Source organism: Bombina bombina, unplaced genomic scaffold (assembly GCF_027579735.1).
Source record: "Bombina bombina isolate aBomBom1 unplaced genomic scaffold, aBomBom1.pri scaffold_696, whole genome shotgun sequence".
NCBI lineage: Eukaryota > Metazoa > Chordata > Amphibia > Anura > Bombinatoridae > Bombina > Bombina bombina.
In genome coordinates, this window is record NW_026511276.1 from 7,841 (window position 1) to 30,603 (window position 22,763).

The 22,763-nt window shown below is 43.3% G+C and overlaps 1 protein-coding gene across 1 annotated transcript in view; it reads left to right on the plus strand.

Moving 5' to 3' along the window:
• Positions 1 to 598: 598 nt before the first annotated feature.
• The window catches only part of LOC128643687 (uncharacterized), a 204,070-nt gene continuing 181,905 nt past the window's right edge, over positions 599 to 22,763 (plus strand). The window contains exon 1 of the mRNA XM_053696521.1: positions 599 to 755. Within this exon, the coding sequence (XP_053552496.1) occupies positions 607 to 755 (149 nt within the window). The 5' untranslated portion in view covers positions 599 to 606. The remainder of the gene's footprint in view (positions 756 to 22,763) is intronic.

Consider the following 22,763-nt stretch of genomic DNA (forward strand, 5'->3'; position numbering starts at 1 on the left):
AGATTCCCAGCGATGGGCCGCCCACCCTCCTCCCTGCAGCTGCTCTCACCCACCAACGATCGGCACCATCACTGGCCGATGCAGAGAGGGCCACAGAATGGCCCTCGCTGCATCGGTGTGCCAGAAAAGGTATTGCCATGATGCCTCAATATCGAGGCATCACGGCAATACCTTGAAAGCGGCTGGAAGCGATCAGGATCGCTTCCAGTCGCTTTAAACACCTAGGTCGTACAGGGTACGTCGCTGGTCTTTAAAGACCAGTGTGTGTAAGACGTACCCTGTACGACCCTTGACGTTAAGGGGTTAATATTTTAAATCAAAGGCTATAGTTAGATTACTGTTAGTAAAAGGGCACAATTTGTATTTTAACTTATATCCATAGTCCTGTGTAGTCTTAAGCAGTCATTATTGCTAAATCATTTATTTACTAGACAGCTATTATAGTGAACTCTTTCAGAAGTGCAGATTCTGTTGGCGCTCTACAAATAACCGATAATAATATTGTATTATAACCCGGCCAGATACTGACAGTACCTTCCAGCACAATGTGTTTTGCCTCTCTCCCTAACTCGCACACATTACAGGATCGCTCTTCTCTTACAGAGGATGGAGTATTACTGTGGTCCTTGTGAGACCGCAATGTGTGAAGAGTGTACAGAGGGAGAGCACAGAGAACACTGTACTGTCCCCCTGAGAGACGTCCTAGAGCAGCACAAAACATCACTGCGCACCCAGCTAGATACCATCAGGAACAGGTATGTATGTGTGTCACCTTCCTGTCATGTCACTGTGAGTGTCACCATCCTGTGTCATGTCACTGAGTGTCACCATCCTGTGTCATGTCACTGTGTGTGTCACCATCCTGTGTCATGTCACTGTGTGTGTCACCATCCTGTGTCATGTCACTGTGTGTCACCATCCTGTGTCATGTCACTGTGTGTCACCATCCTGTGTCATGTCACTGTGTGTCACCATCCTGTCATGTCACTGTGTGTGTCACCTTCCAGTCATGTCACTGTGTGTCACCTTCCTGTCATGTCACTGTGTGTCACCATCCTGTCATGTCACTGTGTGTGTCACCATCCTGTGTCATGTGACTGTGTGTCACCATCCTGTCATGTCACTGTGTGTGTCACCTTCCTGTCATGTCACTGTGTGTGTCACCATCCTGTGTTATGTCACTGCGTGTCACCATCCTGTCATGTCACTGTGTGTGTCACCATCCTGTGTTATGTCACTGCGTGTCACCATCCTGTCATGTCACTGTGTGTGTCACCATCCTGTCATGTCACTGTGTGTGTCACCATCCTGTGTTATGTCACTGTGTGTCACCATCCTGTCATGTCACTGTGTGTGTGTGTCACCATCCTGTGTTATGTCACTGTGTTTCACCATCCTGTCATGTCACTGTGTGTGTCACCATCCTGTCATGTCACTGTGTGTGTCACCTTCCTGTGTCATGTCACTGTGTGTCACCATCCTGTGTTATGTCACTGTGTGTGTGTCACCACCCTGTGTCATGTCACTGTGTGTGTGTCACCATCCTGTGTCATGTCACTGTGTGTGTGTCACCATCCTGTGTCATGTCACTGTGTGTGTCACCATCCTGTGTCATGTCACTGTGTGTGTGTCACCATCCTGTGTTATGTCACTGTGTGTGTGTCACCATCCTGTGTCAAGTCACTGTGTGTGTCACCATCCTGTGTCATGTCACTGTGTGTGTGTCACCATCCTGTGTTATGTCACTGTGTGTGTGTCACCATCCTGTGTTATGTCACTGTGTGTGTGTCACCATCCTGTGTCATGTCACTGTGTGTGTGTCACCATCCTGTGTCATGTCACTGTGTGTCACCATCCTGTGTCATGTCACTGTGTGTCACCATCCTGTGTCATGTCACTGTGTGTGTGTCACCATCCTGTGTCATGTCACTGTGTGTCACCATCCTGTGTCATGTCACTGTGTGTCACCATCCTGTCATGTCACTGTGTGTGTCACCATCCTGTCATGTCACTGTGTGTGTGTGTGTAACCTTCCTGTCATGTCACTGTGTGTGTCACCACCCTGTGTCATGTCACTGTGTGTCACCACCCTGTGTCATGTCACTGTGTGTCACCATCCTGTGTCATGTCACTGTGTGTGTGTCACCATCCTGTGTCATGTCACTGTGTGTGTGTCACCATCCTGTGTCATGTCACTGTGTGTGTCACCTTCCTGTCATGTCACTGTGTGTCACCATCCTGTCATGTCACTGTGTGTCACCTTCCTGTCATGTCACTGTGTGTCACCATCCTGTCATGTCACTGTGTGTGTCACCTTCCTGTCATGTCACTGTGTGTCACCATCCTGTCATGTCACTGTGTGTCACCTTCCTGTCATGTCACTGTGTGTCACCATCCTATCTTGTCACTGTGTGTGTGTGTCACCTTCCTGTCATGTCACTGTGTGTGTGTGTCACCTTCCTGTCATGTCACTGTGTGTCACCATCCTATCTTGTCACTGTGTGTGTGTGTCACCTTCCTGTCATGTCACTGTGTGTCACCATCCTATCTTGTCACTGTGTGTGGGGAGTGTAGCTATGACATAAAGTAGGTGTAGGCGGTAATAGGGAGTTAGCTGGGTGTTGCAGTGGAGTATAGGGAAGACATGATGATGGCTTAAGCGGTATTAGGGAGTTAGCTGGCCATTCCAGGGGGAGTATAGCTAAAGTATGACGTAGGTGTAGGTGTTCTGTGGGAGTTAGCTGGGCGTTCCTGGGGGAGTAACTGGTACTTTGATTGGGATACATCTCCAGCAGTGCGATAAATTCCAATCTCTGAAGTACAGGTTGCGAGTTGGGTGTCAGCCATGTTTGTCTCACCACTGAAAAGGTGGTGTAGTTAGTTAGGTCACACAGGCATTATTTGCGGGCAGCGGGGTGGGGCTTTGGGCATATTTGAAGTGTTCCGACACAGAAACCATGTTTGGTTTCAGTGAGCGCATTATCTGCGCTGTGTAGGAACACTTCAAATATGCCCAAAGCCCCACCCCGCTGCCCGCAGAAAGTACCGACAAGTAGCAATGTCTGCGATGTTTTGCTGACTAAACAAATTTTCTAAATATATTCTATGTAAGACACATCGCCCTCTCTGGCACTTTTACAGGTTCCGCCCTTTTTTTCTTTTACAAGATATGACGAGTCCACGGATTTCATCCTTACTTATGGGATATCGCCTCCTGGTCAGCAGAAGGAGGCAAAGAGCACCACAGCAGAGCTGTATATATAGCTCCTCCCTTCCCTCCCACCTTAGTCATTCTCTTTGCCTGTGTTAGTGATAGGAAGAGGTAAAGTGAGCTGTTAGTTTAGATTCTTCAATCAAGAGTTTATTATTTTTAAATGTTACCAGTGAGTACTATTTTACTCAGGGGTAAAGTTACAGGCTTTTCAGCAATGGGAACTGAGGAGATTAATTCTCTCTGTGACTCCCAGACTGTGTGCTGCCCTGCTGAATATGGTCTTAGCAGATATTATCTAAGACCCATTTTGTTCCACAGTTTCCTGGAGGAGAAGAAGGACCTCTGGCAGTATGGGACAAGTCATGCTGTTACTCAGTATTGAGGTATGTGCAGTCTATTATGTTCTGTGACACCTAGCAACTCAGAAAAGACTGTTGGTTTCTCCTCTGTAAGCTGGCTCTGTCCAATGTCTGTGTCCTACTATACACGGTACTGAAGGGCTGCTATCATTATATTTGGCCTATTGTTGGGACTACATAATGTTATATGTTTTTTTTTATTGAGGATACACTATCTTTAACCCTTTTAACGTTTGGGCTGACGCTGGGGATCTGGCTTGGAGTTATACTCCGGGGAATAGCACTGCTCTAGTATGGCCCCGGCAGGGTTGTTTATAACAGTAGACCGGGAGTTGATTGTTTAAAGGGGACTGGCTTGTCTTTACTTTTTTGAACACTTAGTTATGTGTAAAATTTATCCCGGCGGCTCCATTTTGCTTTTCAATGCACTGTACTGAGCCGTCCGGGAGTTTCGAATTGATACACCCACAGTGGGCGGGGCACTCTTTCGCGCGCTGGAAGTAGCCGCGCAGTGTGTTCCTGGGAGTCGGACAGTGTACTTTGACTCTGGTGTTTGTCTGGACCGCGTGGGTGGTAGAAAAACACCAGCGGTTTTTGGCACTCTGTTGCTCTGGTTGCCGTTGTCTCTGGGTCATTGAGAGCAGGTAGGCGCCGCAGAAGAGCTGTGGCGAGGTGCTTATTTTCAAGTGTGCAGTTACTGTTCAAATTTAGTTAACTTTACTGGGATTTGTAAGACACTGTTCTTTTTCTCCTGAGACACAGTTATAAAAAGTTTTGTACAGAGTGCTGGCCAATCATTTTTAATTTTTAAAGGCACAGTTATTTTTATTTTGCAAACAGATCTGTTGCATATTTTCCAATTCTGTATGTATTAAGTGTATTATATAATTAAATACTACGACCAATACCATTTTTATTCAATGGATGATCTTAATGCCAGTACTTGTTCCATGTGTTTAAATGCCAATGTGGAACCCCCTGCACTGAGAGGGCATTGCAATTTAGAGAGCAGATTTTCTTTAACAAAGACCTAAGGATGTTTCTCAGACTGATGAGATTCAGAGTATGCCGCAGCTTTCTCCCCAAGCGTCACAGCCCTTAACGCCCGCACAGCAACGCCATGCTCTTCAACTGCGTCTACCTCCCTCACCCTGCAAGATATGGCTGCAGTTATGTCATCCACTCTTTCAGAAGTGTTATCTAAGTTGCCAGCTTTGCAAGGCAAATGCAGTAGGACAGAGACCCATGTGGTCCCTACAACTTCTGATGCTTTGATGGCAATCTCCGATGTACCCTCCCAGGGTTCTGAATTGTGGGGTAGGGAGGCCCTGTCTAAGGGGGAACTTTCTGACTCAGGGAGTGCATTGCCCCCGACAGATTCGGACGTGATATCCTTCAGATTTAAGCTTGAACACCTCTGCCTGTTACTACGGGAGGTTTTGGTGACTCTGGACGACTGTGACTCTATTGTGGTCCCACCAGAGAAATTGAGTAAGATGGACAGATACTTAGTGGTCTCTTCTTATTCCGATGTTTTTCCGGTTCCTAAGAGAATTTCGGAAATTATTGCAAGGGAATGGGAAAGGCCCGGGTATTCCGTTTTCCCCTTCTCCTATTTTTAGGAAAATGTACCCTATAGCTGACACCGTTCGGGATTCTTGGCAGACGGTCCCTAAGGTGGAGGGAGCTATCTCTACTCTGGCTAAGCGTACGACTATCCCTATCGAGGACAGTTGTGCTTTCAAAGATCCCATGGATAAGAAGTTGGAGGGTCTTCTAAAAAAACTCTATGTTCATCAAGGGTTTTTGTTGCAACCGGCGGCCTGCATTGTAACAGTCACGACTGCGGCTGCTTTTTGGTTTGACGCTCTAGAAGAGTCTCTTAGAACTGAGACCTCTTTAGAGGAAATACAGGACAGAATTAAGGCCCTTAAAGTGAAGGTCAATTTTTGGGATTCAAAATACATCATGTTGAAGATTATCTTAAAAACATTAAATTCGCTTACTTTATATTTATAAATAACTAACCCTTTGGCCAAAAAATGTATTTATCATGTTGCTCCGTTATCGCGTTTATCTCCGCCCATACAAGACTTCCTTATTCTGCTTTGATGACGTCGCTTTGTTTCTTACAACGGGACTACGCTCGTGCACCCTTGTTCTGTTTGAAATGTGCATGCGTATGGTCAGCTCAATAGCGCATGCGTGTAATTAACGGCCGTAACTTTGTATGCAGTAATTTTGCGAGCGGACAACGCATGCGCGTTACGGGGACGAGCATGACGATGATGACGCAATGTTTACTTACACGCATGCGCATAAGCTGACAATGACGAAAGCGAAAAGGGGCTGGACGCCACGGGGTAAAACAATAGATTGAAGCCAAAAGATGTCAATCAATAAAGGCACTATGACGGGCGGATTTTACAGCTGAAACGGAGCGGTTACAAAATGTAAAATATAAAACTTTTGCTTGTATCTATCTATACTTTGATGAATGAACATCATACTCATTTTAGCTAAAATATTGAAAACTGCTAAGCACAACCCCAGACTTGACCTTCACTTTAAGCTGGCTAATTCTTTTATTACGGATGCTTCCTTTCAGATCACAAAATTAGCGGCTAAGAGTTCGGGATTCTCCATCTTTGCACGACGAGCTTTATGGTTAAAATCTTGGTCTGCGGATGTGTCCTCTAAATCCAAGCTTTTGGCTATTCCTTTCAAGGGAAAGACCCTATTCGGGCCTGATTTGAAATACATCATTTCTGATATTAGGGGAGGTAAGGGTCATCTCTTCACTCAAGACAAAAGATCTAAGCAAAGGGGACGACAGAGTAATTTTCGTTCCTTTCGTAATTTCAAAGGAGTCCCCCCCCTTACTCTTCCGCTAAACAGGAAGGGAATTATTCTCAAGCCAAGCCCACCTGGAGAACCAACCAGGCATGGAACAAGGGTAAACAACCCAAAAAGCCCGCTGCTGCTCCCATGACAGCATGAAGGGGTGGCCCCCGATCCGGGACAGGATCTAGTAGGGGGCAGACTTTCTCTCTTTGTCCAGGCTTGGATAAGAGATGTTCAGGATCCCTGGACACTAGAAATCGTGTCTCATGGCTATCAGTTGGAGTTCAAAAATTCCTTCCCAGGGGGAAGGTTTCTTCTTTCACGATTGTCTTTAGACCAGATAAAAAGAGGCGTTCTTACGTTGTGTAAAAGACCTCTCCACTATGGGAGTAATTTGTCCCCTTCCAATACAGGAACAGGGGCAGGGGTTTTATTCAAATCTTTTTGTGGTTCCCAAAAATGAGGGAACGTTCCGACCCATTTTAGATCTCAAGAGTCTAAACAAGTTTCTCAGAGTTCTATCCTTCAAGATGGAGACTATTCGGACAATTTTTCCATTGATCCAGGAGGGTCAATATAGGACTACCGTGGACTTAAAGGATGCATATCTTCATATTCCTATCCACAGAGATCATCACCAGTTCCTGAGGTTTGCCTTTCTGGGCAAACATTTTCAGTTCATGGCCCTTCCTTTCGGGCTGGCCATGGCACCCAGGATCTTTATGAAGGTTCTAGGGTCTCTGCTGGCGGTTATCAGACCGCGGGGCATTGCAGTGGCGCCTTATCTGGACGATATTCTTATCCAGGCGTCGTCTTATCAGCTGACAAAGTCTCATACCGACATTGTTCTATCCTTTCCTTTCCTGGGAACTCTAATAGACTCTCTATCCATGAAAATCTTTTTGACAGAAGTCAGAAAGTTAAAGATTCTGAATACATGCCGATCCCTTCAGTCCAATCCTCGGCCATCAGTGGCTCAGTGCATGGAGGTAATTGGATTGATGGTGGCGGCAATGGACATCATTCCGTTTGCTCGTTTTCATCTCAGACCTCTACAACTGAGCATGCTCAGACAGTGGAATGGAGATTATGCAAATTTGTCTCCTCAGATAGATCTGGATCAGGAGACAAGGGACTCTCTTCTTTGGTGGTTGTCGTCGGATCATCTGTCCCAAGGGACGTGCTTCCGCAGACCCACATTGGGATAGTGACAACGGACGCCAGTCTACTAGGATGGGGAGCAGTCTGGAATTCCCTGAAGGCTCAGGGTGTGTGGACTCGGTTGGAGTCTTTACTTCCAATCAATATTCTGGAGTTGAGAGCAATATTCAATGCGCTTCAGGCTTGGCCTCAGTTGGCTTCGGCCAAATTCATCCGATTTCAGTCGGACAACATCACGACTGTGGCTTACATCAATCATCAGGGAGGAACAAGGAGTTCCTTAGCGATGACGGAAGTATCCAAGATAATTCGGTGGGTGGAGGCTCACTCTTGTTATCTGTCAGCAATCTACATCCCAGGAGTGGACAACTGGGAAGCGGATTTTTTGAGCAGACAGACGTTTCATCCGGGGGAATGGGAACTCCATCCGGAGGTCTTTGCCACCCTGATTCTCAGATGGGGCAGACCGGAGCTGGATCTTATGGCATCTCGTCAGAATGCCAAGCTCCCGAGATACGGATCCAGGTCCAGGGATCCTCAGGCCAAACTGATAGATGCCTTGGCAGTGCTTTGGTCGTTCAACCTAGCTTATGTATTTCCACCGTTTGCTCTCCTTCCCCAGGTGATTGCTCGGATCAGACAGGAGAGGGCTTCGTGATTCTCATCGCTCCTGCGTGGCCTCGCAGGACTTGGTATGCCGATCTGGTGGACATGTCCTCTCTGCCACCATGGAAGCTTCCATTGAGGCAGGACCTTCTCATTCAGGGACCCTTCCATCATCCAAATCTTGTTAATTTGCAGCTGACTGCTTGGAGATTGAACGCTTGATTTTATCTAAGCGAGGGTTCTCTGATTCGGTCATTGATACCTTGATCCAGGCACGTAAGCCTGTTACTAGAAAGATTTACCATAAGATATGGCGTAAATATCTTTATTGGTGCGAATCCAAGGGCTACTCATGGAGTAAGATTAGGATTCCTAGGATTTTATCTTTTCTCCAAGAAGGATTGGAGAAAAGGTTATCAGCAAGTTCCTTAAGGGGACAGATTTCTGCTTTATCTATTTTGCTACACAAACGTCTGGCAGATATTCCAGATGTTCAATCTTTTTGACAGGCTCTGACTAGAATCAGGCCTGTGTTTAGACCTATTGCTCCTCCTTGGAGTTTGAATTTAGTTCTTAAGGTTCTTCAAGGGGTTCCGTTTGAACCTATGCATTCCATAGATATTAAATTGTTATCTTGGAAAGTTTTATTTTTGGTTGCTATTTCTTCTGCTCGCAGAGTTTCTGAGCTTTCGGCATTACAATGTGATTCTCCTTACCTTATTTTTCATTCCGATAAGGTAGTGTTACGTATCTGGTTTTCTTCCTAAGGTTGTTTCCAGCAAAAATATTAATCAGGAAATTATTGTTCCTTCATTGTGTCCTAATCCTTCTTCTAAGAAGGAGCGTCTGTTACATAACTTGAACGTGGTCCGTGCCCTAAAGTTTTACTTGCAGGCGACTAAAGATTTTCGTCAATCATCTTCATTATTTGTTGTCTTTTTTCCGGGCAACGTAGGGGTCAGAAAGCTACGGCTACCTCTCTTTCTTTCTGGCTGAAGAGTATCGTCCGTTTTGCATATTAAGACTGTTTGACAGCAGTCTCCTGAAAGAATTGCGGCTCATTCTACTAGGGCTGTGGCTTCCTCATGGGCATTTAAAAATTATGCTTCTGTTGAACAGATTTGCAAGGCTGCAACTTGGTCGTCTCTTCACACTTTTTCCAAATTTTCCACATTTTACACTTTTGCCTCATCCGAGGCTGTTTTTGGGAGAAAGGTTCTTCAAGCAGTGGTGCCTTCTGTTTAGGTTCCTGTCTTGTCCCTCCCTTTCATCCGTGTCCTATAGCTTTGGTATTGTATCCCATAAGTAAGGATGAAATCCGTGGACTCGTCATATCTTGTAAAAGAAAAGGAAATTTATGCTTACCTGATAAATTTATTTCTTTTACGATATGACAAGTCCACGGCCCACCCTGTCATTTTCTAAGACAGGTCTTTATTTTTGTTAAACTTCAGTCACCTCTGCACCTTGGCTTTTCCTTTCTCTTCCTAACTTCGGTCGAATGACTGGAGTGGGAGGGAAGGGAGGAGCTATTTAACAGCTTTGCTGTGGTGCTCTTTGCCTCCTCCTGCTGACCAGGAGGCGATATCCCATAAGTAAGGATGAAATCCGTGGACTCGTCATATCGTAAAATAAATAAATTTATCAGGTAAGCATAAATTTCCTTTTTTAGAAAATATAGATAGACCGATGGACTGACTGCTTTGAATATTGGGGCCTAAGGGAGAGAGGGCTTTCTTGGAACTGTTGTGTGTAACACTATGTCATGTAATAGTACTTCATATAACATACACTGTATGGCCTAAAGTAATTGGAAACCTGATCATTACATGTTTATTAGCTTGTTGGACATCCCATTTAATAACCATGGGCATGAATATGAAGTTGGACCCTCTTTTGTGGCTATAACAGCGACAACTTTTCTGGGAAAGCTTTGCACAAAATTTTAGAGTGTATTGAGTGCGATCAGGCACTGATGTTTGACAAGAAGACCTAACTTGCTGTGACGTTCCTATTCATCCCAAATAGTGGGGTTGAGGTCAGGCCACTTGAGTTCCTCCACATTAAACTTGTGAAACCATGTCTTTATGATCCTCCCTTTGTGCACAGGGGCACAGTCATGCTGGAACCGGAAAGGACCTTCCCCAAACTGTTGTCACAAAGTTAAAAACGCCTGATTGTAAATGTCTTTGTATCCTGTAGTATTAAGATGACCCTGGAACTAAAGAGCCTAGCCCAAACCCTGAATAACATCCCCAAACCATTATCCTTCCTCCACCAAACTTTACAGTAGACTTTATATTCTGGTAGGTATTGTTCTGACATCCTCCACACCCAGATTCTTCATCAGAGTGCTAGTGTAGCGTGATTCATTACTCTAGAGAAGACTTTCCCACTGCTCCAGAGTCCAGCAGCAGCGGCTTTACACCACTCCAGATGACACGTGCGCATATTGATGTGAGGCTTGTGTACAGCTGCTCGGCCATGGAAACACATTTCACTAAGACCCAGATGTTGCTTCCAGTGGTAGTTTGGAACTCTGTAGTGAGTGATGTAACAGATAAGAAGTGATCTTTACGTACTACATGCTTCAGCACTGGGTGGTCCTGCTATTTGAGTTTGCGTGGTCTACCACATCTTGGTCAGGCTATTGTTGCTGCTAGACGCTTCCACTTCACAAATAATAGCACTTACCGTTGAGCAGGCAGAAATGTTATGGGGCTTCCTATGACAATGCCAAGTTTAAAGTCTTTGAGCTCTTAAGTACAGCCCATCATTCTGCAAATGGCTATTGATTTTATGCACGTGACAGCAATGGGTGTGGCTAAAGCACCTGAACTCAATAACTAGTAGAAGTTTGAGCATACTTTTGGCAATATGGTGTATGTTTATTCAAGACTCTAGTCGTATTGATTGCAGAGCTCAGGCGGAAGACGTAAAATAAATCATTATATGAACTATAATTAATCAACAATATTCTCGTTATAGCTTCTCCGAGTCAAATAGATTTTGTTGTGTTCTTTTTTTTTTTGTGTAAATTATATTTCTTTAAGATACGAGTCCACGGATTCATCCTTTACTTGTGGGATATTATCCTCCTGCTAACAGGAAGTGGCAAAGAGCAGCAGAGCTGTCTATATAGCTCCTCCCTTGACTCCACCCCCCATTCATTCTCTTTGCCTACTCTAAGTAATTGGAAGGGTAAAGTGAAAGAGGTGATAAAAAGTTACGCCTAGATTTAGAGTTCTGCGGTAGCTGTCAAAAGCAGCGTTAAGGGGTCCTAACGCTGATTTTTACCGTCCGCTGGTATTTAGAGTCAGCCAGGAAAGGGTCTAATGCTTAATTCCAAGCCGCACCTTTTCCATATTGCAGATCCCCTTACGCCAATTGCGTATCCTATCTTTTCAATGGGATCTTCCCAACGCCGGTATTTAGAGTCTTGGCTGAAGTGAGCATTAGACCCTCTACCGACAAGACTCCAGCCGCAGAAAAAAGTCAGTAGTTAAGAGCTTTCTGGGCTAACGCCGGTTCATAAACCTCTTAACTACTGTGCTCTAAAGTACACTAACACCCATAAACTACCTATGTACCCCTAAACCGAGGCCCCCCACATCGCCGCCACTATAATAATTTTTTTTAACCCCTAATCTGCCGACCACACATCGCCGCCACCTACATTATACCTATGTACCCCTAATATGCTGCCCCTAACATCGCCGACCCCTATATTATATTTATTAACCCCTAATCCCCCAACGTCGCCGCTACCTAACTACACTTCTTAACCCCTAATCTGCCGACCGGACCTCGCCGCTACCATAATAAATGTATTAACCCCTAAAGCTAAGTCTAACCCTAACACCCCCCCTAAGTTAAATATAATTTTATTCTAACGAAATAAATTAACTCTTATTAAATAAATTATTCCTATTTAAAGCTAAATACTTACCTGTAAAATAAACCCTAATATAGCTACAATATAACAAATAATTATATTGTAGCTATTTTAGAATTTATATTTATTTTACAGGCAACTTTGTATTTATTTTAACTAGGTACAATAGCTATTAAATAGTTATTAACTATTTAATAGCTACCTAGTTAAAATAATTACAAAATTACCTGTAAAATAAATCCTAACTTAAGTTACAATTAAACCTAACACTACACTAGCAATAAATTAAATAAATTAACTACAATTACCTACAATTAAATAAACTAAACTAAGTTACAAAAAATAAAAAAAGATTACAAGAATTTTAAGCTAATTACTCCTACTCTAAGCCCCCTAATAAAATAACAAAGCCCCCCAAAATAAAAAAAAATTCCCTACCCTAATCTAAATTAAAAAAGTTAACAGCTCTTTTACCTTACCAGCCCTTAAAAGGGCTTTTCTTTCATGTAATTAGCAAGAGTCCATGAGCTAGTGACGTATGGGATATACATTCCTACCAGGAGGGGCAAAGTTTCCCAAACCTTAAAATGCCTATAAATACACCCCTCACCACACCCACAAATCAGTTTTACAAACTTTGCCTCCGATGGAGGTGGTGAAGTAAGTTTGTGCTAGATTCTACGTTGATATGCGCTCCGCAGCAGGCTGGAGCCCGGTTTTCCTCTCAGCGTGCAGTGAATGTGTCAGAGGGATGTGAGGAGAGTATTGCCTATTTGAATGCAATGATCTCCTTCTACGGAGTCTATTTCATAGGTTCTCTGTTATCGGTCGTAGAGATTCATCTCTTACCTCCCTTTTCAGATCGACGATATACTCTTATATATACCATTACCTCTGCTGATTCTCGTTTCAGTACTGGTTTGGCTTTCTACAAACATGTAGATGAGTGTCCTGGGGTAAGTAAGTCTTATTTTCTGTGACACTCTAAGCTATGGTTGGGCACTTTTATATAAAGTTCTAAATATATGTGTTCAAACATTTATTTGCCTTGACTCAGAATGTTCAACATTCCTTATTTTCAGACAGTCAGTTTCATATTTGGGATAATGCATTTGAATCAATCATTTTTTCTTACCTTAAAAAATTTGACTTTTTCCCTGTGGGCTGTTAGGCTCGCGGGGGCTGAAAATGCTTCATTTTATTGCGTCATTCTTGGCGCTGACTTTTTTGGCGCAAATTTTTTTTCTGTTTCCGGCGTCATACGTGTCGCCGGAAGTTGCGTCATTTTTGACGTTCTTTTGCGTCAAAAGTGTCGGCGTTCCGGATGTGGCGTCATTTTTGGCGCCAAAAGCATTTAGGCGCCAAATAATGTGGGCGTCTTATTTGGCGCTAAAAAAAATATGGGCGTCACTTTTGTCTCCACATTATTTAAGTCTCATTATTTATTTCTTCTGGTTCCTAGAAGCTTGTTCACTGGCATTTTTCTCCAACATAGGTGTGTCCGGTCCACGGCGTCATCCTTACTTGTGGGATATTCTCTTCCCCAACAGGAAATGGCAAAGAGCCCAGCAAAGCTGGTCACATGATCCCTCCTAGGCTCCGCCTACCCCAGTCATTCTCTTTGCCGTTGTACAGGCAACATCTCCACGGAGATGGCTTAGAGTTTTTTAGTGTTTAACTGTAGTTTTTATTATTCAATCAAGAGTTTGTTATTTTAAAATAGTGCTGGTATGTACTATTTACTCAGAAACAGAAAAGAGATGAAGATTTCTGTTTGTATGAGGAAAATGATTTTAGCAACCGTTACTAAAATCCATGGCTGTTCCACACAGGACTGTTGAGAGGAATTAACTTCAGTTGGGGGAACAGTGAGCAGTCTCTTGCTGCTTGAGGTATGACACATTCTAACAAGACGATGTAATGCTGGAAGCTGTCATTTTCCCTATGGGATCCGGTAAGCCATGTTTATTAAGATAGTAAATAAGGGCTTCACAAGGGCTTATTAAGACTGTAGACTTTTTCTGGGCTAAATCGATTCATTATTAACACATATTTAGCCTTGAGGAATCATTTAATATGGGTATTTTGATAAGATTATATCGGCAGGCACTGTTTTAGACACCTTATTCTTTAGGGGCTTTCCCAAATCATAGGCAGAGCCTCATTTTCGCGCCGGTGTTGCGCACTTGTTTTTGAGAGGCATGACATGCAGTCGCATGTGTGAGGAGCTCTGATACATAGAAAAGACTTTCTGAAGGCGTCATTTGGTATCGTATTCCCCTTTGGGCTTGGTTGGGTCTCAGCAAAGCAGATACCAGGGACTGTAAAGGGGTTAAAGTTAAAAACGGCTCCGGTTCCGTTATTTTAAGGGTTAAAGCTTCCAAATTTGGTGTGCAATACTTTTAAGGCTTTAAGACACTGTGGTGAAATTTTGGTGAATTTTGAACAATTCCTTCATATTTTTTCGCATTTGCAGTAATAAAGTGTGTTCAGTTTAAAATTTAAAGTGACAGTAACGGTTTTATTTTAAAACGTTTTTTGTACTTTGTTATCAAGTTTATGCCTGTTTAACATGTCTGAACTACCAGATAGACTGTGTTCTGAATGTGGGGAAGCCAGAGTTCCTTCTCATTTAATTAAATGTGATTTATGTGACAATGACAATGATGCCCAAGATGATTCCTCAAGTGAGGGGAGTAAGCATGGTACTGCATCATTCCCTCCTTCGTCTACACGAGTCTTGCCCACTCAGGAGGCCCCTAGTACATCTAGCGCGCCAATACTCCTTACTATGCAACAATTAACGGCTGTAATGGATAATTCTGTCAAAAACATTTTAGCCAAAATGCACACTTATCAGCGTAAGCGCGACTGCTCTGTTTTAGATACTGAAGAGCATGACGACGCTGATAATAATGGTTCTGAAGGGCCCCTAAACCAGTCTGATGGGGCCAGGGAGGTTTTGTCTGAGGGAGAAATTACTGATTCAGGGAACATTTCTCAACAAGCTGAACCTGATGTGATTACGTTTAAATTTAAGTTGGAACATCTCCGCATTCTGCTTAAGGAGGTATTATCCACTCTGGATGATTGTGACAAGTTGGTCATCCCAGAGAAACTATGTAAAATGGACAAGTTCCTAGAGGTCCCGGGGCTCCCAGAAGCTTTTCCTATACCCAAGCGGGTGGCGGACATTGTAAATAAAGAATGGGAAAGGCCCGGTATTCCTTTCGTCCCTCCCCCCATATTTAAAAAATTGTTTCCCATGGTCGACCCCAGAAAGGACTTATGGCAGACAGTCCCCAAGGTCGAGGGAGCGGTTTCCACTTTAAACAAACGCACCACTATACCCATAGAAGATAGTTGTGCTTTCAAAGATCCTATGGATAAAAAATTAGAAGGTTTACTTAAAAAGATGTTTGTTCAGCAGGGTTACCTTCTACAACCAATTTCATGCATTGTCCCTGTCGCTACAGCCGCGTGTTTCTGGTTCGATGAGCTGGTAAAGGCGGTCGATAGTGATTCTCCTCCTTATGAGGAGATTATGGACAGAATCAATGCTCTCAAATTGGCTAATTCTTTCACCCTAGACGCCACTTTGCAATTGGCTAGGTTAGCGGCTAAGAATTCTGGGTTTGCTATTGTGGCGCGCAGAACGCTTTGGTTGAAATCTTGGTCAGCTGATGCGTCTTCCAAGAACAAGCTACTTAACATTCCTTTCAAGGGGAAAACGCTGTTTGGCCCTGACTTGAAAGAGATTATCTCTGATATCACTGGGGGTAAGGGCCACGCCCTTCCTCAGGATCGGCCTTTCAAGGCCAAAAATAAACCTAATTTTCGTCCCTTTCGTAGAAACGGACCAGCCCAAAGTGCTACGTCCTCTAAGCAAGAGGGTAATACTTCTCAAGCCAAGCCAGCTTGGAGACCAATGCAAGGCTGGAACAAGGGAAAGCAGGCCAAAAAACCTGCCACTGCTACCAAGACAGCATGAAATGTTGGCCCCCGATCCGGGACCGGATCTGGTGGGGGGCAGACTCTCTCTCTTCGCTCAGGCTTGGGCAAGAGATGTTCTGGATCCTTGGGCGCTAGAAATAGTCTCCCAAGGTTATCTTCTGGAATTCAAGGGGCTTCCCCCAAGGGGGAGGTTCCACAGGTCTCAGTTGTCTTCAGACCACATAAAAAGACAGGCATTCTTACGTTGTGTAGAAGACCTGTTAAAAATGGGAGTGATTCATCCTGTTCCATTAGGAGAACAAGGGATGGGGTTCTACTCCAATCTGTTCATAGTTCCCAAAAAAGAGGGAACGTTCAGACCAATCTTAGATCTCAAGATCTTAAACAAGTTTCTCAAGGTTCCATCGTTCAAAATGGAAACCATTCGAACAATTCTTCCTTCCATCCAGGAAGGTCAATTCATGACCACGGTGGATTTAAAGGATGCGTATCTACATATTCCTATCCACAAGGAACATCATCGGTTCCTAAGGTTCGCATTCCTGGACAAGCATTACCAGTTCGTGGCGCTTCCTTTCGGATTAGCCACTGCTCCAAGGATTTTCACAAAGGTACTAGGGTCCCTTCTAGCTGTGCTAAGACCAAGGGGCATTGCTGTAGTACCTTACTTGGACGACATTCTGATTCAAGCGTCGTCCCTTCCTCAAGCAAAGGCTCACACGGACATCGTCCTGGCCTTTCTCAGATCTCACGGATGGAAAGTGAACGTGGAAAAGAGTTCTCTATCTCCGTCAACAAGGGTTCCCTTCTTGGGAACAATAATAGACTCTTTAGAAATGAGGATTTTTCTGACAGAGGCCAGAAAAACAAAACTTCTAGACTCTTGTCGGATACTTCATTCCGTTCCTCTTCCTTCCATAGCGCAGTGCATGGAAGTGATAGGCTTGATGGTAGCGGCAATGGACATAGTTCCTTTTGCGCGCATTCATCTAAGACCATTACAACTGTGCATGCTCAGTCAGTGGAATGGGGACTATACGAACTTGTCTCCGAGGATACAAGTAAATCAGAGGACCAGAGACTCACTCCGTTGGTGGCTGTCCCTGGACAACCTGTCACAAGGGATGACCTTCCGCAGACCAGAGTGGGTCATTGTCACGACCGATGCCAGTCTGATGGGCTGGGGCGCGGTCTGGGGATCCCTGAAAGCTCAGGGTCTTTGGTCTCGGGAAGAATCTCTTCTACCGATAAATATTCTGGAACTGAGAGCGATATTCAATGCTCTCAAGGCTTGGCCTCAGCTAGCGAGGGCCAAGTTCATACGGTTTCAATCAGACAACATGACAACTGTTGCGTACATCAACCATCAGGGGGGAACAAGGAGTTCCCTGGCGATGGAAGAAGTGACCAAAATCATTCTATGGGCGGAGTCTCACTCCTGCCACCTGTCTGCTATCCACATCCCAGGAGTGGAAAATTGGGAAGCGGATTTTCTGAGTCGTCAGACATTGCATCCCGGGGAGTGGGAACTCCATCCGGAAATCTTTGCCCAAGTCACTCAACTGTGGGGCATTCCAGACATGGATCTGATGGCCTCTCGTCAGAACTTCAAAGTTCCTTGCTACGGGTCCAGATCCAGGGATCCCAAGGCGGCTCTAGTGGATGCACTAGTAGCACCTTGGACCTTCAAACTAGCTTATGTATTCCCGCCGTTTCCTCTCATCCCCAGGCTGGTAGCCAGGATCAATCAGGAAAGGGTGTCGGTGATCTTGATAGCTCCTGCGTGGCCACGCAGGACTTGGTATGCAGATCTGGTGAATATGTCATCGGCTCCACCATGGAAGCTACCTTTGAGACGAGACCTTCTTGTTCAAGGTCCGTTCGAACATCCGAACCTGGTCTCACTCCAGCTGACTGCCTGGAGATTGAACGCTTGATCTTATCGAAGCGAGGGTTCTCAGATTCTGTTATCGATACTCTTGTTCAGGCCAGAAAGCCTGTAACTAGAAAGATTTACCACAAAATTTGGAAAAAATATATCTGTTGGTGTGAATCTAAAGGATTCCCTTGGGACAAGGTTAAGATTCCTAAGATTCTATCCTTCCTTCAAGAAGGATTGGAAAAAGGATTATCTGCAAGTTCCCTGAAGGGACAGATTTCTGCCTTGTCTGTGTTACTTCACAAAAAGCTGGCAGCTGTGCCAGATGTTCAAGCCTTTGTTCAGGCTCTGGTTAGAATCAAGCCTGTTTACAAACCTTTGACTCCTCCTTGGAGTCTCAACTTAGTTCTTTCAGTTCTTCAGGGGGTTCCGTTTGAACCCTTACATTCCGTTGATATTAAGTTATTATCTTGGAAAGTTTTGTTTTTGGTTGCAATTTCTTCTGCTAGAAGAGTTTCAGAATTATCTGCTCTGCAGTGTTCTCCTCCTTATCTGGTGTTCCATGCAGATAAGGTGGTTTTACGTACTAAACCTGGTTTTCTTCCAAAAGTTGTTTCTAACAAAAACATTAACCAGGAGATTATCGTACCTTCTCTGTGTCCGAAACCAGTTTCGAAGAAGGAACGTTTGTTGCACAATTTGGATGTTGTTCGCGCTCTAAAATTCTATTTAGATGCTACAAAGGATTTTAGACAAACATCTTCCTTGTTTGTTGTTTATTCCGGTAAAAGGAGAGGTCAAAAAGCAACTTCTACCTCTCTCTCTTTTTGGATTAAAAGCATCATCAGATTGCCTTACGAGACTGCCGGACGGCAGCCTCCCGAAAGAATCACAGCTCATTCCACTAGGGCTGTGGCTTCCACATGGGCCTTCAAGAACGAGGCTTCTGTTGATCAGATATGTAGGGCAGCGACTTGGTCTTCACTGCACACTTTTACCAAATTTTACAAGTTTGATACTTTTGCTTCTTCTGAGGCTATTTTTGGGAGAAAGGTTTTGCAAGCCGTGGTGCCTTCCATCTAGGTGACCTGATTTGCTCCCTCCCATCATCCGTGTCCTAAAGCTTTGGTATTGGTTCCCACAAGTAAGGATGACGCCGTGGACCGGACACACCTATGTTGGAGAAAACAGAATTTATGTTTACCTTATAAATTACTTTCTCCAACGGTGTGTCCGGTCCACGGCCCGCCCTGGTTTTTTAATCAGGTCTGATAATTTATTTTCTTTAACTACAGTCACCACGGTATCATATGGTTTCTCCTATGCTAATATTCCTCCTTAACGTCGGTCGAATGACTGGGGTAGGCGGAGCCTAGGAGGGATCATGTGACCAGCTTTGCTGGGCTCTTTGCCATTTCCTGTTGGGGAAGAGAATATCCCACAAGTAAGGATGACGCCGTGGACCGGACACACCGTTGGAGAAAGTAATTTATCAGGTAAACATAAATTCTGTTTTTTCCCATTCCTGAAACTGTCATTTAAGGAATTTGATCAATTTTGCTTTATATGTTGTTTTTTCTATTACATATCGCAAGATGTTCCACGTTGCAACTGAGTCAGAAGATACTTCAGGAAAATCGCTGCCCGGTGCTGGAGCTACCAAAGCTAAGTGTATCACTTTTGGTATCTGTTCCTTCAGCTGTTGTTTGTATTAAATGTTATGACAAACTTGTTAATGCAGATAAAATTTCCTTTAGTACTGTTACATTACCTGTTGCTGTTCCGTCAACATCTAATACTCAGAGTGTTCCTGATAACATAAGAGATTTTGTTTCTAAATCCATTAAGAAGGCTATGTCTGTTATTTCTCCTTCTAGTATACATAAAAGTCTTTTAAAACTTCTCTTTTTTCAGATGAATTTTTAAATGAACATCATCATTCTGATACTGATAATGGTTCTTCTGGTTCAGAGGTTTCTGTCTCAGAGGTTGATGCTGATAAATCTTTGTTTCTTTCATGTAATTAGCAAGAGTCCATGAGCTAGTGACGTATGGGATATACATTCCTACCAGGAGGGGCAAAGTTTCCCAAACCTCAAAATGCCTACAAATACACCCCTCACCCACAAATCAGTTTTACAAACTTTGCCTCCTATGGAGGTGGTGAAGTAAGTTTGTGCTAGATTCTACGTTGATATGCGCTCTGCAGCAGGTTGGAGCCCGGTTTTCCTCTCAGCGTGCAGTGAATGTCAGAGGGATGTGAGGAGAGTATTGCCTGTTTGAATTCAATGATCTCCTTCTACGGGGTCTATTTCATAGGTTCTCTGTTATCGGTCGTAGAGATTCATCTCTTACCTCCCTTTTCAGATCGACAATATACTCTTATATATATACCATTACCTCTGCTGATTTTCGTTTCAGTACTGGTTTGGCTTTCTACAAACATGTAGATGAGTGTCCTGGGGTAAGTAAGTCTTATTTTCTGTGACACTCTAAGCTATGGTTGGGCACTTTTTTAATAAAGTTCTAAATATATGTATTCAAACATTTATTTGCCTTGACTCAGGATGTTCAACATTCCTTATTTTCAGACAGTCAGTTTCATATTTGGGATAATGCATTTGAATCAATCATTTTTCTTACCTTAAAAATGTGACTTTTTTTCCCTGTGGGCTGTTAGGCTCGCGGGGGCTGAAAATGCTTCATTTTATTGCGTCATTCTTGGCGCAGACTTTTTTGGCGCAAAAAATCTTTTCTGTTTCCGGCGTCATACGTGTCGCCGGAAGTTGCGTCATTTTTGACGTTCTTTTGCGCCAAAAATGTCGGTGTTCCTGACGTGGCGTCATTTTTGGCGCCAAAAGCATTTAGGCGCCAAATAATGTGGGCGTCTTATTTGGCGCTAAAAAAATATGGGCGTCGCTTTTGCCTCCACATTATTTAAGTCTCATTTTTCTTTGCTTCTGGTTGCTAGAAGCTTGTTCCTTGGCATTTTTTCCCATTCCTGAAACTGTCATTTAAGGAATTTGATCAATTTTGCTTTATATGTTATTTTTTCTCTTACATATTGCAAGATGTCTCACGTTGCATCTGAGTCAGAAGATACTTCAGGAAAATCGCTGTCTGGTGCTGGAACTACCAAAGCTAAGTGTATCTGCTGTAAACTTTTGGTAGCTGTTCCTCCAGCTGTTGTTTGTATTAATTGTCATGACAAACTTGTTAATGCAGATAATATTTCCTTTAGTAATGTACCATTACCTGTTGCAGTTCCATCAACATCTAATGTTCAGAGTGTTCCTGATAACATAAGAGATTTTGTTTCTGAATCCATCAAGAAGGCTATGTCTGTTATTCCTCCTTCTAGTAAACATAAAAAATCTTTTAAAACTTCTCTTTATACAGATGAATTTTTAAATGAACATCATCATTCTGATTCTAATGACTCTTCTGGTTCAGAGGATTCTGTCTCAGAGGTTGATGCTGATAAATCTTCATATTTATTTAAAATGGAATTTATTCGTTCTTTACTTAAAGAAGTACTAATTGCTTTAGAAATTGAGGATTCTGGTCCTCTTGATACTAAATCTAAACGTTTAGATAAGGTCTTTAAATCTCCTGTGGTTATTCCAGAAGTTTTTCCTGTTCCTGGTGCTATTTCTGAAGTAATTTCCAGAGAATGGAATAATTTGGGTAATTCATTTACTCCTTCTAAACGTTTTAAGCAATTATATCCTGTGCCGTCTGACAGATTAGAATTTTGGGACAAAATTCCTAAAGTTGATGGGGCTATTTCTACCCTTGCTAAACGTACTACTATTCCTACGTCAGATGGTACTTCGTTTAAGGATCCTTTAGATAGGAAAATTGAATCCTTTCTAAGAAAAGCTTATCTGTGTTCAGGTAATCTTCTTAGACCTGCTATATCATTGGCTGATGTTGCTGCAGCTTCAACTTTTTGGTTGGAAACTTTAGCGCAACAAGTAACAGATCATGATTCTCATAATATTATTATTCTTCTTCAACATGCTAATAATTTTATCTGTGATACCATTTTTGATATTATCAGAGTTGATGTCAGGTTTATGTCTCTAGCTATTTTAGCTAGAAGAGCTTTATGGCTTAAAACTTGGAATGCTGATATGTCTTCTAAATCAACTCTACTTTCCATTTCTTTCCAGGGTAACAAATTATTTGGTTCTCAGTTGGATTCTATTGTCTCAACTGTTACTGGTGGGAAAGGAACTTTTTTACCACAGGATAAAAAATCTAAGGGTAAAAACAGGGCTAATAATCGTTTTCGTTCCTTTCGTTTCAACAAAGAACAAAAGCCTGATCCTTCATCCTCAGGAGCAGTTTCAGTTTGGAAACCATCTCCAGTCTGGAATAAATCCAAGCCTTCTAGAAAAGCAAAGCCAGCTTCTAAGTCCACATGAAGGTGCGGCCCTCATTCCAGCTCAGCTGGTAGGGGGCAGGCTACGTTTTTTTATAGAAATTTGGATCAATTCTGTTCACAATCTTTGGATTCAGAACATTGTTTCAGAAGGGTACAGAATTGGTTTCAAGATAAGACCTCCTGCAAAGAGATTTTTTCTTTCCCGTGTCCCAGTAAATCCAGTGAAAGCTCAAGCATTTCTGAAATGTGTTTCAGATCTAGAGTTGGCTGGAGTAATTATGCCAGTTCCAGTTCTGGAACAGGGGCTGGGGTTTTATTCGAATCTCTTCATTGTACCAAAGAAGGAGAATTCCTTCAGACCAGTTCTGGATCTAAAAATATTGAATCGTTATGTAAGGATACCAACGTTCAAAATGGTAACTGTAAGGACTATCTTGCCTTTTGTTCAGCAAGGGCATTAT